The sequence below is a fragment of the Piliocolobus tephrosceles genome, chromosome 7 (genome assembly GCF_002776525.5).
Source record: "Piliocolobus tephrosceles isolate RC106 chromosome 7, ASM277652v3, whole genome shotgun sequence".
Lineage (NCBI taxonomy): Eukaryota > Metazoa > Chordata > Mammalia > Primates > Cercopithecidae > Piliocolobus > Piliocolobus tephrosceles.
The window spans coordinates 26220994-26239831 of record NC_045440.1 but is presented as its reverse complement, the minus strand read 5'-3'; the positions used below and the strand labels follow the sequence as shown (position 1 = coordinate 26239831).

The 18838-nt window shown below is 50.1% G+C and overlaps 1 protein-coding gene across 1 annotated transcript in view; it reads left to right on the top strand.

Annotated features, from left to right (window-relative positions):
• The window catches only part of SCARA5 (scavenger receptor class A member 5), a 124378-nt gene that overhangs the window by 8113 nt on the left and 97427 nt on the right, over positions 1-18838 (top strand). Inside the window, exon 3 of the mRNA XM_023216804.3 lies at positions 18042-18170. Coding sequence (XP_023072572.1) covers positions 18042-18170 — 129 coding nt within the window. The remainder of the gene's footprint in view (positions 1-18041; positions 18171-18838) is intronic.

The following is an 18838-nucleotide window of genomic DNA, read 5'->3' as shown; positions in this document are numbered from 1 at the left end:
ATAGATGAATGAATGAATAAATGGATGAATGAATGAATGGATGGATGAAGGGATGAATGGATGGATGCATGGATGGATGGATGAATGGATGGATTAATGGATGGATAGATGAATGAATAATCGATGAATGAATGAATGGATGGATGGATGAACAGAGGGGTTCTTGAAGTCTAAATGTGGCAAAGCATTCACCATCTACACCTGATTGCCGAGTTCTCTGGGTCCATCTTCATTCCTGGCTGCCGGATTGGGGGCTGGAACATGAGGAACCCGGGCAAGGTAGAGTGTTGAGATGAAGCCAGGGATTTCAAAGCTTGTGATCTTCTAATTTGATTTTTTCCCCTCTTCCTTTCATTTTGGAGAGGAAAACGACAAGCTTGACTTGGGGAAATTCAAGTCATATTTGATCTGTTTCTAAAGGGTTTTGCTGCGTCTTTGATCCTCCTCTCTGCAGAGTGAAATGGGAGAGGAAGAGGAAGGGTTGGGGCCAGGCAGGAAGGAGGGGCAAGGTGGGAAGAGATGAGAAAGGAAGGGAGAGCCAGCACCCCTGAACCCAGTCAGGACTACCCTTGAGCCCTTATTGAGTAAGTGAAGACAGTGAAGTGTGAGGCCCAGGACAAGCTCCAAGACCCTTACAGAACTTCCTCCTTCAATGGAGGGTGAGAGGTGGGAGGAGGGGAGGAGAGACGGCACTTCTTGTTGGAGGCTGGCCATGGGGATAGTGCGATCAGCGGAGGAAAAATTGCAAAAGTACAGCCCGATATGAAGGTAGGATGCAGCCTTCCCTGGCAGTGGGACCTAATGGTCCCCAGGTCCAGTCTCCCGCAGGCTCCCCGGTGTTCCTGCTGGGATGTGATGAGCTGCCCTGCTCTCATGGCCCATGTGCTGTGGAGCGCAGGTCTCATCTTCACTGAGACCCATGAGGTCAGGACTGTGTTTTGCTCCTCTTGGAATTCTTTTGGGACCTTGTAGGTGGCAGGTGTCCAGGAAGTCTTTGTGATTGTTGGTAAATGACATGGTAAGTCCACTCAGGTCGTCAGTGGTGGAGCTGGAACCGGACTCTGAGTCTCCTTACCTGGGATGCAGGCTCCTTCCCAGGATGGGGATTTCACGGGGTAGGGCTGATGGTGCCAAGGAGTGACTCCCTCACCTCTGGATTCGGAACCAATAGGGAAATAGACAAGGAGGCACGTGAGAATCCCAGTGCAGAATCTGCCTTAAGCCTGGAAAATCTCTGTTCACCATGTGGCTGCTGGCACCCCCAACAGATACTCAGCCAGCCAGCAAGCGTGAGCACCCCTGTCCAGGCGCTAGCCTTCACCTGGTTCACCCACGCACACCCTCCTGCCCGTCCATCTGAGAAACAGGGACAAGAAATGCCAGGTTACAAACAGCTCACCCATTGGACAAGGAGGCACTTCCTGGAGGCAGAGGTGCTGAGGAGTCCCTGTTTATGGGCTCGGGCAGGTGGTCAGTCCAGAGATGAAAGGAGCTCCCTGCAGCCACCCACCAGAGGCAAGGGCAGGAAAAGCAAGAGAGGAGGTGAGGGGACACCCGTGGGGAATGGGCTGGGCGGGGGCTGGATGCCCAGGGAGCTTCCTCAGCGCAGAGGAAAGGACCCTCCCCAAGCAGAGCAGCTCCTGCAGGCGCCATTCCACTTCTGTACAGGACCCGCTGTTTTCATTCTTTCCTTCTCGCCCCCCATCTCTCTTCACCCTCCCTGCCTTTATCCCTTCCCTTTCTTCACTTGCCAGGTGATATGGGAAGAGGAGGGACTGTTGGGTGCCTTGGTTCCTCTATCCCCTCCCTGAGCAGCCACCTTGCCCAGCTCCTCCAGCTCTTCCTGTGCCTGCATCCTTCAAGGCGTCCCAGGCACCCCTTGTTTTCTGATGCCTTTGGGGCCTCCCCTCTCTGCATGCCTAGGCAGGGTCACCTCTGGAATCTACCTCCTCCCTTTAGTCTTGGTCATTGCTGTCCTCCTCGGGGCCCACTGTTGATGGAAGGCCCCGTCCTCCTCACCTTGTGGATCCTGGGCAATAGCCGAGGGTCCTCCTGAGGGGCTGGAACTGCTTGGAAGGGCCAAGCCCAAATAGGACCTGGAAGGTTCCTGAGCCAAGCTGCCTCTGGCGGCCTCTGATGGATGCTCACTCGCACCACCCTCTCAACAGAGCCCCCAGACACCGGTGGTCTGGCCTCCCTCCACCCTCCCCTCTCGCCTTCCTCTTTCCCGCCTTGGTTTCCCTGATATGCAGTCGGGGCCTCTCCAGTCTGGCGCCAGGAGGTGGAGGAGGAGGCCGAGCTGGGAGTGGGTGGGGACTGGCTGGGCCTGGTTCCTCCACAGCACTTTCCGAGGGCCAGAGAGAGGTGTTAGTGTCAGAAAAATACTGCAGTCCCACTCGCCCCCGCGGCCCCAGCCCCCTTCACTCATGGCGTCATCCGTGTCCGCAAATGCGACCTGGGGGTAATGAGTTACACATGCTCCTGGCAGCTGCCGAGGCCTGCAGCCGGGCCACTCGCTGCCCCAAGGCCCAGCCTCCCAATTCCTGTGTTCCTCCCCCATAAAATGAAATTATCCTCCTCATCTACCTTCTCATTCATCAGATCTCCCTGGTTCACTTGGCTCAGCTGAGGGCTGCTGGGCTGCTGCCCAAAGATGGGAATGGATTTCCTGGGAGGGGCTGGCTGGGGCCTCTGGAAGAGTCACCGCTCTTTACAGGTTGCAGCCTCAGGCTCTGGTGCAGGAGAGGGGGCTATTAACCCAGTTCAGAGCTACAGCCCATGCAGAGCAGAGAGCACGGCTCTGTTAGACAGGTCTCCGGTCCCCGGGGGAGCCAGTGGCCAGGCGTGCTCCAGGTGTCTCTTGCCCAATGGGCTGTCCCTCTATAAGATGGGAGTGGCTTGGTGACACACATTGCAGTGTGTCAGGGCTGGGTGTGAACCCATAGTGCACACACTAGTTGTGTTGTCTTTGCACGTGTGAACTGAGACCCAGTGCAGGGGGTTCTGTTTGTCCTGCCATCCCCACGTGCCGTACACTGTTCTTTACTCTAACTCACTGGGGAGCCCCAGCAGGAGGTGGGTGAGGGGAGACAGGGAAGCTAGAGCACTTACTCCTCCAGCTTCTGCCCTGTGGAGTTATCCAGGGCTGCTCCTGTCCCTCCACCAAAGACCACAGCTCCTTGAAAGCTGCCCTGTCTACCTGGGCTTTCCCGTTCCAGGTCTGGCAACTGCTCCCATCCCTGACCCTTTGGGCCCAAGGGTGATTACAGCCCACGAATGCTGCTCTGTCCTTGTACGTGTCACATCCTGGCCACACCTTTGAGACATTCCTTTTATGAAACCCTGTGATGTGTCCTAATCTGAGGGAGCCTTCTGTTTCTGCCAGGGCCCCGACCCGCTAATCTTGAGTGTCCTTGTCTGCAAAGTGAGAAAAATATTACTAACCCCACAGGCATTGTGGGAGGATGACGTGATGTAACCCGGGTAAAGCGCCTTGCACACAGTAGCCCCTCGATCCACGTTTATTTCCCTCCTTGGTCTTTGGGAGTCCCCTGCAAAGCTTGCGGAGGTGGGGAAGAAAGAGAGGGAGAGATGAGGAGGTGGAAGGAGCTGCTGCCACCCGGGGCCTCCCAGGAAACACCCATGCCCCTTCTCAGGGACCCTGGCCTGGAGAGTGTTTTCAGGCTGACCCTGGCCTTCTGCTGAAGAAAGCAGCGTTCCGGTTACTGGTGGGATTCTCATGAGGCCTAGATACTCCAGGAAATTGAGCAAGTTCCTTTAGTCCTATTTCTCAAATATTAGAATCTATAAGAAATACTGGGCCCTAAGGGCTCCTGGTTCTATGGCGTATGTGTGTCTGTCCCTTCGTCATCCTGATTGGAGGCACTTTGCTCCCTGGGGCCCCCTGAAGTTTGCTACCAGAAAAGCCAAGGGATGTGTTTCCTTGTCTCAGGATGGAGGCTGCTGTTTCCAGGAGGCGTCAGGAAGAGGGAGGGAGGGGGCACAGAGGCACCGGGGGCGCCTTCCCACGCAGATGGGCATGGACTGGAGCCTCCCCTCCCCGTCTTCAGCCAAAGCCCCAGCCCTGGGCCATGCCATCTCCTACGTGGCATTACTCCAGGGATGGGGGCAGTAAGGAGAGGGGTGCCACCGGCCTGTCCCACTAGCCTGGTACAGTCTGGAGTGGATGGGCTTGAAGGAGACCTGCAGTGAGGACAGAGCCCTGGGTGAGCAGGTGGGCTTCTGGTGATCCCTGGAGTAGAGGGGATGATGAGTGGCCAGGGCAGATTTCCTTATGGCATCCCCTAGTTCTCCTGCCCACAGACCTTGTTCTCATAGTCCTGGCCTCTGCTTCCTTGCTTGCTCATTCATTCGCTTCTTCATCTTCATCTTGCAGCAAAATATATTCAGGGACTCTGTAGGTGCTGTGTGCAGCAAGGGGCACAAAGAGGCATGAGACGGGGCCCCATGACTTCTGTAATTTACCATTGCTCTAGCTGGTCTGTCCTCCCCTCTCTCCTCCCTCCCACTGCAGACCAGCACAAGGCTAGCTCAAGTGCAAGGTTACCTAAAGGTGACTCAGTGGGAAGGAAATTCAGGGTATGGACACGTTATTGGTGCAGATCCGCACACAGCCTCACTCGGCTCTGATGCCTGAGTCTAAAGTGCTGAAGTCTCACCTTCTCTGCTGTGGGGATGACTTTGTGTGGTGCTTAAAAAGACAGGTTCTGGGACCGGGCATGGTGGCTCACACCTGTAATCCTAGCACTTTGGGAGGCCGAGGCGGGTGGATTGCTTCAGCTCAGGAGTTTGAGACCAGCCTGGGCAACATGGTGGAACCCCCATCTCTACTAAAATACAGAAAAATTAGCCAGGTGTGGCGTGGCGGCGTGCACCTGTGATCCCAGCTACTTGGGAGGCTGAGGCAGGAGAATTTCTTTTTTTTTTTTTTGAGACGGAGTCTTGCTCTGCCGCCCAGGCTGGAGTGCAGTGGCCGGATCTCAGCTCACTGCAAGCTCCGCCTCCCGGGTTCACGCCATTCTCCTGTCTCAGCCTCCCGAGTAGCTGGGACTACAGGCGCCCGCCTCGTCGCCCGGCTAGTTTTTTGTATTTTCTATTAGAGACGGGGGTTTCACCGTATTAGCCAGGGTGGTCTCGATCTTCTGACCTCGTGATCCGCCCGTCTCGGCCTCCCAAAGTGCTGGGATTACAGGCTTGAGCCACCACGCCCGGCCGAGAATTTCTTGAACCCGGGAGGCAGAGGTTGCAGTGAGCCAAGATCACGCCATTGCACTCCAGCCTGGGCGACAGAGTGTGACTCCATCTCAAAAAAAAAAAAAAAAAGACAGGCTCTGCAGCTGAACAGGCTGGGCTCAGACCCCATCTCTGCTGAGTGCTGGCTGGGAAAACCTGAACAAGCTCTTATCCTCAGCTTCCCCTCCTCTAAGAAATGGGAAACCCATAGCCCCCGTCTCATATGCTTTTGTAAGGGCTATGTGAGTTATTCCACACTGAGTCCTTCCAAATGGGTACATAGAGCACACCCCAAAGATGTGAGGTCCTAGCGTGAGTACCCTTGTGTCCGCTCAGTGTGTCTGCTTCTGCTCCTGGGCCTGCCCATGGGGCTCTGAGCAGTACTTCTGTTTTCTCTGTCAAATAGGAAACCTAGAGTGAAGAGGAGGAGCGAGTGGGAAGTCATGTCTGGGAGAGGGAGAGAGAGATGATGGGATGCGGGAAAGGTAGGAGCCCAGAGACAGCCAGCGCCCCTGGGTCTTTAGGCTCTGAGTTTAAATCAGCCCCATTGGCTTAGGGGCATGGCTTTTTGTTTGTTTGTTTGTTTTTTCCATCTGTGCTCAGCTGTGTGGGTGGAGTTAGACCTGACCAGGGTTGGAGTTTCCCTGTGCAAGTGTGAGGAAGCAAGACAAGAGCGAGGAGTGGAAGTGTGTGACCTGATAACGTGGATCCTGGAGTGGAGTAGGATAAGAGGGCCAGCAAGGATAGGAGGGTGTGAGAGGGTGGAAAGGCAGTGGGATACATGGTCTGTGGGAGGCTGGGGCACCCCAGAGTCAGAGACCTGAGGGACTGCACTAAGAAGATGAGGGCGGGCACCATAGCTAAGTCGGTAATCCCAGTGCTTTGGGAGGCCGATATGGGAGGATTGTTTGAGGCCAGGAGTTCAAGACCAGCCTGAGCAACACAGAGAGTTCCCCCCCAACCTACAAAAAATTAAAAAAATTAGCCAGATTTTTAAATCTGGCTAGTAGCCTATAGCCCTAGCTACTTGGGAGGCTGAGGCCAGAGGATCTCTTGAGCCCAGGCGGTTGAGGCTGCAGTGAGCTGTGATCACACCACTGCACTCCAGCCTGGGTAACAGAGTGAGAGCCTGTCTCAAAATAAATAAATAAATAAATACATAAGATGAGCCATGGCGTTTATAAAGTGGGACATTTGAATGTGGGATTTAGATTTCAGTGATTGGTGAAAAGCCTTTCTAGAGCAGCAGAATCCACTAGAAACGAAAGGTGAGCCACACATGCAATTTTAAAGTTCTTAGCAGCCAGCTTAAAAGGTGAAAAGACACAAGAATCTGGCCAGGTGTGGTGGCTCACACCTGTAATCCCAGCACTTTGGGAAGCTGAGGTGGGCGGATCACCTGAGGTCAGGAGTTCGAGATCAACCTGGCCAACATAGTGAAACCTTGTCTCTCCTAAAAAAAAAAAAAAGAAAACACAAGAAATTAACTGAAATACAGTAGTGCACTTTAGTGAATCCAGTGTATCCAATATATTATCATTTTGACGTGTAATTGCTATAAAGTTTATTGAGGTATTTATGTATTTTTTTCTCTCATGCTGAGTCTTCAAAATCCAGGGTGTCTTTTACAGTCAGAGTCCATCCCTGCTTGGGCCAGCCATGTTTCCAGTGCTCGAAGCGAATGGCCCAGGCTGGGGAGGCTGAAATTAGGTAAGGAGGCGACAAGGAGTGATACCTGGGCATCAGGAGAGCCAGGGCAGCGACAGGGTCCCCAGGAGGGGAGGAGCAGGTGGCTCTTAACAGTGAGGTGCGGTGTCAAGTCTTATGACAGTGAACAAAAGTGCTGGGGGTTTTTAGGGAGGAAGGAGAGGGAAAGTTCTAGAAGGAAGCAAAGCGAAACATCTACCGCCCTGGCATATGACTGGTGTATGAGGAGAATGGGAAAAGAAAAGTACTCATGGGAAAGGTCAGGCAGGCAGGAAGCAGGTCTCATTTAGAACAAGAAAGTAGAAGAAACGCCTACAGCAGAGGCTGAGGGAAGGAAAGGTTTCACGGCTGACTGGCTGGGTGTCCAGGGGCCGATGCAGGAAGGTTTCAGGAGTCAGGGAGGGAGATGGCATGAAAGGAGGATAAACACAGCTGTTTGGAGTTAACAGTAGGTGATGGGGGGCCTTGGGAGTCCTGGTTTTCTGTGGGTGCAATGGACTGAATGTTTGTGTCCCCTCCAAATTCCTATGTTGAAATCCTAACCCCCAAAGTGATGGGATTAGGAGGTGGGGCCTCTGGGAGGTGATTAGATCATGGGGGTGGAGCCCACGTGGGTGGGATAAGTGCCCTTATAAAAGGGACCCCAGCGGCTCCCTCACTCTCTTGCCGCCGTGGGAGGATACCGTGAGGGGTGGGGCGGCTGTGTAGACACCAGATCTGCCGGTGCCTTGATCATGGACTTCCAGCCTCTAGAACTGTGAGCAGTACATTTGTGTTTATGAGCTGCCCTGGCTGTGGTACTTTGCTGTGGCAGCCCGGACTAAGGCAGGGGGGCTTGCTAAGCCAGGACTGAGGGCTCAAGTGATCCTGCTGGGTGGCCTCAGGGCAGAAACTGCTGGTGAGGCTGTGAGGTTTTGTGGGGAGGAGTTTTTTGAGGAGCACCCAAAGTCCTAGGGCGCCTCATCCCCATCCTCTTTGCCCAGATCTGCTGAGCTCCCTCCTCTGGCATGGCCTGTTGTGCTTTTCGTGCATAGGTAGCAGAGCTGGAGGCTTCAGGGACACGGATGACTCCGTCCCCTACAAGTGGCAGGGGAGGCTCTCAGCATTTCTGTCTCCCAAGCCAGACACCCTTCCAACTGAATGGCGGTAGGAACTGGGAGAGTGAGACAGGTGTATTCAACTCATTTGTTTCTGCCCAGAGAAGCAACCAGTTCATCAAACCAAAGTGGACCAGGAGGTGGGCGGAAGGTTGCATTAGCATCCCAGAAAGAGGAGTGATTTAAAAATGCAACTGGCTGAGACCTGGCTTCCAACTTGCAGACATCTTTAAGTGACTTATTGTCATTGACAGAAGGGCCGAGGAAGGGAACTGGGAATCTTCTGAACAAGGAGCTGGGGCCACTCTATAAGGGGAGGGTCTTTTGGCCTGAAATTAGGCAGAACCCTGAGCCTGCTGCTTGCTTGAGTCTCGGTACATTGATGCCGCATTCCTTCTAATCTGTGTGCTGTGCATTTGGGGCGTGAATAGTGGCATCTTCCACCAGCCCCAGAAACCCCTTGTTCTTCCTGGGAGGCTCTCAGGTTCTCTCCCACGTGGCTGCAGTGGTGTACCAGCTCACCTTGGCCACCCTGGCCTCCCCTCTCCCAGCTTCCTCTCTCTACCCCTCAGCCCCCGCTATAGAAGAAGACACACACCAGCATCCTTTCCCGAAAACAAGCACACACACCCTTGATTGTTCTCCAGAATTTTTATGCAGAGTAACTTGGGACATGGATGGGGTGGAGGAAAAATAACAAACATTATGTGAAAGTGACAAGATGGACAGATCTCTGAAAGTACTAAGAGAAACTGTCCTAGACCATTGTGAAATCTGCATGGAATTAGCCCTGGCTGTCTCTCCTTCCCCTGCTCTCCCGTACTTAGAAGGCTTGGGAGCATCTGGCTCTGCGGAAGACCAGGCTCCTACCCCGGGTGCCCTTGCTGGGCCGTCTGCCCTGAGGACTCAGGCCTGGGATACAGCAGGGCAGAGGTCACTGGTGTTCACTCTAACCCAGTTGGTTGTTCTGGAGAGGAAAAAAACAAGCCAACATGGTTTTTTCTGTTCTCTTACTCAACACAGAATGCTTCACTTCAGGTTACCAAAATGGATGAGGATTTCTCTCCATCAACAGCCAATTCTGAAGTGGGTTCTCCTACGGACGCCAGCTGGGTGTCCTCTGGTTCAATTCAATCCTGATACGATGCACCTGGTGGTAGCCTGAGATCCACAGGTTGAAGGCCCAGTCCCACAAGACTGCTCCCACCCTGCACCCACTTTCTTTGATTGAGTGGCTATAAATCAGCATTCCCAGGACCCCCACCTTGGGTTTGATTAATTTGCTAGAGTGGTTCCTGGAACTCGGGGAAACACTTTACTCACATTTACAGGTTTATTGAAAAGGATATTACAAAGGATGTGTAGATGAACAGCAGAGGGAAGAGGTGCACAGGGTGGGTCTGGGAGTAGGGGTGCAGACCTTCCATGCCTTCCCCAGCTGTTCTGCCCTCCAGGAACCTCTGCATGTCCAGCTCTCCAAACCCAGCCCTTTTGGGTTTTTACGGAAGCTTCATTATGTAGGCATGATTGATTAAATCATTGGCTATTGATAATCAACTCAACCTTCAGCCTCTCTTTTCCTGGAGGTTGGGGAGTAAGGCTGAAGGTCCCAAATCTCTAATCCTGCCTTGGTTGTTCCAGGGGCCAGTCCCCATCCTGAGGCGATCTAGGGGGTCTCCAGACCCACTCATCTCATGAATATACAAAAATCACTCTTATGACTCTGGAAATCCCAAGAGCTTTAGGAAGTTTTTTTTGTTTGTTTGTTTTTGTTTTGTTTTTTGCCAGGATTCAGGGTGATGACCAGGATGATACAGACTTCACAACATCATGGTTGTTGAGGACCCTCCCAGGCTCCAGGGAGACTTGTCTCCCTGGGTCCGCTGTGATTCCAGGCAGGACTCGGGGGGTGGCTCTCGGTGGCAGTGCCCCTGCTTCATGCTTTCCTTCCCTGTCTTATGGAGTCCCCATGAAAGCCAGAAAGTGGTGGCAGCTTCAGAGACAGAGGTTATTTGTGGCTGCCTGTTACAGTGAGCAATGTGAGTGATGAGTAACCATCGTGAAGTCAGACTTGGGTGGGTTTCACGAAGCTCCTTGGATGAGCTGAGCTCTGAGGTTCCTCCCAGCAATAAAACCCTGTCTCCACCTGCTGTTTATGAGCTGTGGGACCAAAGACAAGAAGAAAGTAACTGTTTGCTGCTGTTAAAACTCAAGTAGGTAACAATGGAATCATTGCCTTCTGTTTTTTTTTTTTTTTTTTTTTTAATGTTTAGAGCCAGTTTCTTTGGAAATAAACACTCATTTTGATCAGATCCAATTTGTGAGTTTCTTTTAAAATGGGAGAGGAGAAATAAATTTGGATAACTCCAAAATGCTCTAAAATTATGACTAAGAAACTGAAATATTACTTTTTCAAGGAAAGGACATTTTGATGAAGGGAACTGCCAGAATATTCGCTCATGGTCTCACAGTTAATGCATGACAGAGGCAGGCTTTGCATTGACCTCCACAGAGCCCCAAACCCGTGCTGTTCCCCCAAAGTGCTGTGAGAGATGCTACCTGCTTAATACAGGGAAAGGGGGCTCTAGAGGTTCAAGGTTCTCCCCACAATGTAGCCTGACACTGGGGACCCTCTCCCGACTCATCCTCAGCTCAGCGTACCAGGGTTGCATTGTTTTTATATAAACTTATGTTCTTTAATCTCCGCTGCCAAACATCTCCCTACCCCCAGGATGCAGTATTTTAGCAAAAACTCTTTGGGGTATTCTTGCTCCCAGTTTTAGGAGGAACTCTTCACCATGTTTACCTCTAGGAATAATACAATTATTTGATATAACCCCATTTTCAACATGTCCTATTGAAAAGAAATCAAGGAATTTTTTTCTCCCCAAAAGTCAAGCTCTTAGTAAGACTTTTCATTTGCTTTCCAAGAATGTGTCTTCACCTTTCCTTTTGATATGACAAATGCCTTGCTGCAGAGCTGCGGCCTCCATGCCACGGATCTGTGATTTCACCACTAAATCAGAGTGAGCATCTGGGGCAGGCTCAGGCCTTGATATGACTAAGAAGCTCCACGTGTGATTTTGACTCTCAGCCAGGAGTAAAGTATCGATTCCGTTCCAGTGATTACCTTTTACAGTTTACCTACACGGACACAAAGAAGCAATCAGAGGCCCTGGGTATGCAAAGAAAGCCCAACTTTTAATTAATTTATTTGAGACAGAGTCTCACTGTCTCACCCAGGCTGGAGTGCAGTGGCACCATCTCGGCTCACTGCAACCTCCGCCTCCCGGGTTCAGGTGATTTTCCTGCCTCAGCCTCCCAGGTAGCTGGGATAACAGGCCTACACCACCAAGCCTGGCTAATTTTTGTATTTTTAGTAGAGATGGGGTTTCGTCATGTTGGCCAGGCTGGTCTCGAATTCCTGACCTCAAGTGATCTGCCCACCTCAGCCTCCCAAAGTGCTGGTATTACAGGCATGAGCCACTGCACCTGGCCCCAGCTTTTATTTTTTCAGACCAAAAGTTTGCTCCAAAAATGTGTTTTTCTAGCCAATTAGAATTTGTCAATTATTTGCATATGGCAAATGTAAGAGACAGTCTTTGCCACAAAAATAACTCTTGTTTACATGTGTTTGCTTTGCTGTTCGCTGGCTGATGGGGAGACACACCTTGCCTCAAAGAATCTTAGAGACTAGTGGGATCACCAGAGAGGGAAAGAGGTAATGGATGATAATGAGGATGGTGTGAAAGATGCGTGCAAGGTTCTGACATGGTTCTTTCAGTGGTACTTAATTCTTAACATACTACCTTCTAGAACTTTTTTCTCTTTTTAGAGTCAGGGTCTTGCTCTGCCACCCAGGCTGGAGTGCAGTGGTGACATCATAGCTCACTACAGCTGGGCTCAAGTGATATATCTCCTGGGCTCAAGTGATCCTCCCACCTCAGTCTCTTGAGTAGCTGGGATACATGTACAAACCACCATCCCTGGCTAATTAAAAGGAAATTTGTAGAGATAGAGTCTCATTATGCTGCCCAGGCTGGTTTTAAATTCCTGAGCTCAAGCAATCCTCCCACCTCAGCCTCCTGAAGTGCTGGGATTAAGTCATGAGCCACTGTGCCTGACCTTGACCATATTAAAACTTGAACATCTAAAATTTGGTTTTGCTTCTCTATAAATGAAATTTCCTTGGTGTGTGTTAACTTTCTTCTTGCAACATGTCACTGAACTGTGACTTAGTTACTTTCATTAAAGTCAGTGTTTCTTAGGATGTGGCTACATACAGCATAGTGGTATTCAAGATGCCTTTGATACACAGGTATGAATCTGTTATTTTAATAGGTGTCTGTCTTTTTTTTTTTTTTTTTTTTTTTTTGAGACAATCTCACTCGGTCACTCAGGCTGGAGTGTAGTGGCAGGATCTTGGCTCACTGCAGCCTCTGCCTCCCAGGTTCCAATGATTCTCTTGCTTTGGCCTCCTAGGTAGCTGGGGTTACAGGTACCTGCCACCATGCCTGGCTAATTTTTGTATTTTTAGTAGAGACAGGGTTTCACCGTGTTGGATAGGCTGGTTTCGAACTCCTGGCCTCAGGTCACCCACCTGCCTTGGCCTCCCAAAGTGCTAGAATTACAGGAATGAGCCACCGGGGCCAGCCAGGCATCTATTTTAATTTGTAATAGGAAGCCACTAATTTTCCACTTATGGTGATGAAGTTTCCTTCCAAAGAAATTTAAGTTTAAATGTATTTAAGTCGAGTGATGTTAAGAAAGTAATAGCCCAGGGACACTCAGCTATGGCAAGATTGTGCAGGCTGTATGCAGCGAAGGACTTCTACAGAGAGGAAACCATCTATCTCCTGCTCCCAGCAATCATCAAGCAGCCATGTGCTCCACACTGAGATGAACAACGTCTCCCAGCCTGGCATTCTGGATTCTTCTGGCAAGTCACTGTTTGTATCTATTTATTTGCTCAGAGCTACTGGCCTTGCCCTCTCCAGACCTCTTGGCTTCCTGACGTCCAGATGCCACCCTCACTTCTGGAGGCCACTGCAAAATGGAAAAATCTTTCCCAGGATTCTGTTTGAGCTTGGGATAGTTTTTCTTCTTCCTGTTGTCGTGGTGGTTGTCGACCATTTTCTCCAGTGCTCTGGTCTTGTGTGTGCCTGTGTCTGCAGACAACCTGTTAATCATGAATAGCTTTGTCTGGTACTTCCTGTAGATGGTTCACACAGAGAGGAAGACTGCTCCTTAAAGTCACTGCTTTCAAATTTGTATGTGTTGTACATTGCACTATGAAGTGAAGAGAAAACAGAATTCAGCCCATCTAGAAAGGGCTGTCTTTCACGCACTGGTGAATTGCGGCCTCCTCCATGCAGACTCTGTGACTACCTCCGGCACCAAATGCATCGCCACCTGTGCAGGCAGCACTTTGCTTGTGTCACCGCTCCCTTCTGCGCCGACCTCATTCTTCCCTGTGTTGCAGTTACCCTTTATGCGTCGTCTTCCCCTCCCGTGGCTGCGTCTGAAAGGCAGTGGCCGCATCTTAATCTCTCAACAAATATCTTGAGCATCTGCTATGTGCCAGGCACTGGCCTGGGAGCTACTCAGTTGGAAATGACTGACGCTGACAAAGTCTCTCCCTCCCGCAGCGTGTCATCTTTGTATTTCCCAGCACCTATCAGACGTGTGTTAGTTACCTATTGCCGCATAACAAATTACCCCAATACTGAGCAGCATAAAACAAATGTATTCCTTATGCAGTTTCTGAGGAAGTCATGGGTTTTTTTTTTTTTAAAGCCAAAAAACTTTGTAAATTTTTTCAGATTAAAAATGTTGTACCCACATATGTCTATATAATCTGGGAGGAATCCAGGAGCAATTTCGCAGAGTAGCCCTGGCTCAGGCTTTCTCAAGAGGTTGTGATGCAGGAGAAGCAAGCCCCAAAATTGGAGGGTTCTTGGCTTTGCCCAGGAAAGAATTCCAGGGTGAGCCGGTGGTGTTAGTAACTTTTACTGAAGGGGCAGTGCATGGCAGTAGCAGAGGTGCTGCTCCCTGCAGAGCAGGGCTACCCCATAGGCAGTGCGGCCAGAACAGCAGCTCTGAGGCAGTTCTGCAGTCCTATTTATGCCCATTTTTAATTATAGGCAAATTTTGGGCAGTTTATGCAGAAACTTCTAGAAAAATGATGGCAACTTCTGGGTTGTCATATTGCTGTAGAAAGAGGTGGTAACATCTGGGTGTTGTCATGGCAATGGTAAACAACATGGCACTTTGGTGGATGTGTCTTATGAAAAGCTGCTCCTGCCCCATTCCTTTTTTAGCTAGTCCTCAGTTTGGTCTGGTTCCTGAGCTCTGCCTCTGAAGTCGAATCTTGCCTCCTGCCTCGGTTGCAGTAAAGATATTGTCCAGGCTGCCGTCATCTGAAGGCTTGACATGGTGGGAGGATCTGCTTAGAGGCTCACTCACCTACATGGCTGTCAGCCAAAGCCCTCTCTGTGGGCGCTTATGACATGGCAGCTGGCTTCCCCTCAAACATTCCAAGAGAGAAAGACCGAGCCAGAAGGAAGCTGTGTGTCTTTTGTCTCGGTTCAGAAGTGACACACCATTACTTCTGCCATATTCTATTGGTCACACAGACCAACCCTGGTACAACGTGGAAGGGGGTTGATGCAGAAGGTGCTGGGATCATGGGGTCTATTTTGAAGGCTGGCTACCAGAGTGGGGCTTTCCACAGTGGGGCTTTCCATAAACGCCTGTTAAAGTTTTTACCCCTAAAATCCTTAAGTCAAAAGCTCTACTTTTATTTTTAGTAGACTTTGTTTTTTAATAGTAGTGTCAGGTTTATAGCAAAGGCAAATGGAAAGTACAGAACATTCCCATATATCCTGCCTGCCACCCACCCCGTGCACAGCCTCCCCCACTGTCAATGTCCCCACCAGAATGGTGCATTTGTTACAATCAGTGAACCTATGTTGACACATCGTTATCACCCAGAGCCCATTGTTTACATTAGGGTTCACTCTTGGTGTTGAACATTTTGTGGGTTTGGCCAAATGTCTAATGGCATGCATCTACCATTACAGTATCATACAGAGGAGTTTCACTTCCCCGAAAATCCCCTGTGTTCTGCCTGCTCATCCCTCCTGCCCTCCCAATCCCTGGCAATCACTGATCTTTTTACCGCCTCCATACTTTTGTTTTTTCCCAGAATATCTATCACATAGTTAGAATCATACAGCCTTCTCAGATGTATGTAGGCACCTGTCACAAGCAGGTGCTTGCTATTAAATAGCCTCAGGTAGAGGGCAAGGGAACTATTCTTTTTTATGGGGAAAAAAAACAGAGTGACATCATTGCGTGTTGACGCACTCCTACAGTGAACCAGCAACACATATGCAGATGACAAAGGCAAACTTCAAGTTAACTGTTTTCATGGCTGTGTGATTTTTCCTCCTCCTGTTCTGTCGTGAGGCTAAGGAGGAAGCAGGGCTGAAAGCAGGAAAGCTGAAACTACCACCATGAGAATGAAACCAGTATTTGTATAATATTCTTCAATGCTATTCCTCCCACTCTGACTCTTGAGAGGAACAGACTTTCATCTGGTAAGTTGCAACCAGACAGCTAGTGGCTCTCACCAGAAGGAAAAAAAAAAAAAAAAAGAAATGCTACCAGGAGCCTACATATTTAGGAGCAAAACGCTTTTTAGAGCCTAGTGTATGGTAAGGGATGGAAAATCCCAGAAAAGGTTTAGGGTGAGTTAGAAAGATGTGCTCTAGGCCTGGCGCGGTGGCTTAAGCCTGTAATCCCAGCACTTTGGGAGGCCGAGATGGGCAGATCACGAGGTCAGGAGATTGAGACCATCCTGGCTAACACGGTGAAACCCCGTCTCTACTAAAAAAAAAAAAATACAAAAAACTAGCCGGGCGAGGTGGCGGGCGCCTGTAATCCCAGCTACTCGGGAGGCTGAGGCAGGAGAATGGCGTAAACCCGGGAGGTGGAGCTTGCAGTGAGCTGAGATCTGGCCACTGCACTCCAGCCTGGGTGACAGAGTGAGACTCCGCCTCAAAAAAAAAAAAAAAAAAAGAAAGAAAGAAAGATGTGCTCTATTTTGTCTTAGCAGAAAATCAGCTCAACTCTTCAAAACTTGCTAATGTAAGGGTGAATGAGAATGGTCATTGGATTTGTACTTGATAACTTGCTCGACACTGCACCCAATGTCTTATGGAAATATTATGTAATAGCTCTGTTTAGCTGGTTTAACAGCAGTATTTGTAATAAAACGAAGTCAATGAGTGGGAAAATGTTCCTTATATACCAGTACCTCTGGGGAACCAGGGCTGTGTGGATCCTAAGGTACCAATAGTCACCCCCATTTCCCTTGTGGTCATAAAACCTCCTGAGGCCAAGGAGGTAGTAATGATACCTGGGAGGTGATATATAACCTTTGAGGTACCTCCTTGCAAATGGAAACCTACGGAGCAATTGCAAACATGGCACCATCCTTCAAGATGTTTTCTAAATATCAATTTTAGCCTCTCGACAACCTTTTGCTGCCCACTCCAGTTAGTGACACTCCTCTCCTTTCCATTCCTTTCCTTTTTCCTTTCCTTTTCCTTTCCTTTCCTTTGACAGTCTCACTGTGATGCCCAGGCTGGAGTGCAGTGGTGTGATCTCAGCTCACTGCAACCTCTGCTTCCCAGGTTCAAGTGATTGTCCTGCCTCAGCCTCCCAAGTGGCTGGGATTACAAGCGCACTACACCACGCACAGCTAATTTTTGTATTTTTAGTAGAGATGGGGTTTCACCATATTGGCCAGGCTGGTCTTGAACTCCTGACCTCAAGTGATCCACCCGCCTTGGCCTCCCACAGTGCTGGGATTACAGGTGTGAGCCACAGCGCCTGGCCTTAGTTAGTGACGCTCTTGAAGTGGGGATAGTCCTTCTGGAGAGGGGTCTCATCCACAGGGGGTAAGGAACAAGCATTAAAGGGATATGCGTTCTTTAATGCCCCCCCCCACCCCACCCTAGTGATTCCTACATGCCCTGCTGTCATCGGGGAGAGGACCCCTTCTTTCCACTTTCAGTCAACAGAGTAGGTGGAGGTCAGTAAGCCTCTGCATGGGTCGTCTGAGAAGGCTGCCTTGAAGGACAAGTTCAGCCAAAAGATCAACGTGGGTCCTGGGGCCGAATTTGCTGCTAACATTTGACATTCTTTATCTGTACACCAAAGGGGTTGAATTACATGGGCCAAAAGGCCACTGCAGCAATGATATTTCCCTATTCCATTTTGAGCAGAAGTTGAGGAGTGTCACAGGATGAGGTTACTGTATTTTCCAGCAAATCTAAATGCAAGGTTGCAAGCTGGTCAGAGCTGGCTTACAGATGTGTTTTGTTTACACTCCCCAGTGTTTTGTGTTTGATGAATTAGTTGCCAACACTTAAAAATAGATGTAGAAAATTCTGGATCTGGCCACACCCACCCCTCATCCCTGCATAGTAGCCTCTGCCAGAGCAGGCACATGCTGTTGGCCTCCCCATAGTCCCGCTGGGCCCATTTCCCTCATTCCCATACCTCCCCAGCCACTGTGGAAGTTTGACTTTGCAACTTCTGTTTTAATTTCTCTTCATGTTCCCTGGATCCCATGGGACAATGACACTTTGTAAAGGCCACATATCCAAGACTATTCCAAGGTCTTTCTGCTGCTTAAACTAGCTCAAGAAGAGTTGGTTTGTGTGAGCATGTGAGCTGTGGACATGTGATCTCACTTGGTCATGAACATAGAGAGTGGGAGGAGAGGTAGAGGCTGAATATGATGATCCCGGAAAGCTCCCCATCAGGTGGTTGCATTCTAGACATGGGAAAGGGATGTGAGAAGTTCAACATGAACATCTACATGCATCAGGGAGCAATGAGACCAAAAAAGAAAAGAGCGTATGGGGTTTTTAAGTGTCTTCTTTCCTTCCTTTCCTTACCCTTATTGTCCAGGTCCATGTCACAAACGGCGGGCGAGCAGCTGCTGTACCCAGCTAGGGTCCCTGTCGGCCCTGAAGCATGCTGTCCTGGGGCTCTACCTGCTGGTCTTCCTGATTCTTGTGGGCATCTTCATCTTAGCAGGTAAGAGCAGTTTGTTTTTGTCCTGGTCTTTGGGATGAGGAAGGAAGACCTGGAGCTTCCATTCTTCATTCCCACTGTCATGAGCCCAAACACTGCCCTTGTCACCATGGAAACCACAGAGGAAGAAGGAAGAAGCTCTTCAGTAGTATTGCTTGTTTCGCGTGGGAGTAGCCAGCAGGGGCTATGTGAGCTTGTGGAACTGAAGAGTCCAGCAGTAGAGACCTAGCTGCTGGGAGTGGCTTCTGACTTTTCCTGCATCATTGTGGGACATTGTGCATTACACTGGGCCTCCCTGGGCCTCTGGGGTATGGTTTGCACTGAGAAGGTTGGGCATTGTCTTAGCTTCTGGTCCTGGGGTGCCATGAAAATAGTTGTGAGGCACTTTCTTTCCTGGTAAACCTGCTGCCCTTTGCAGTTACTGTAGGCAGAATTTTGCCCCAATTCAGCCAGGCTCTCCTTACCAATTTCTATCTTTCAAGATGGGCAGGTGATGGGCTAGGGCTAGCATTTTCTCAGCCAGGGAGAAAGACAGCTCATGGACTCAGGAAGGGATGGAACAGAGGCCTGTTGGCCCCAGGCTGTGAGCACCCCAGCTCATCATCTATAGGTCGTCCCTATGAAGACAGATGGTGAAGCAGATGGCTGTGGTGGTCTTCTCCTGACTCCCT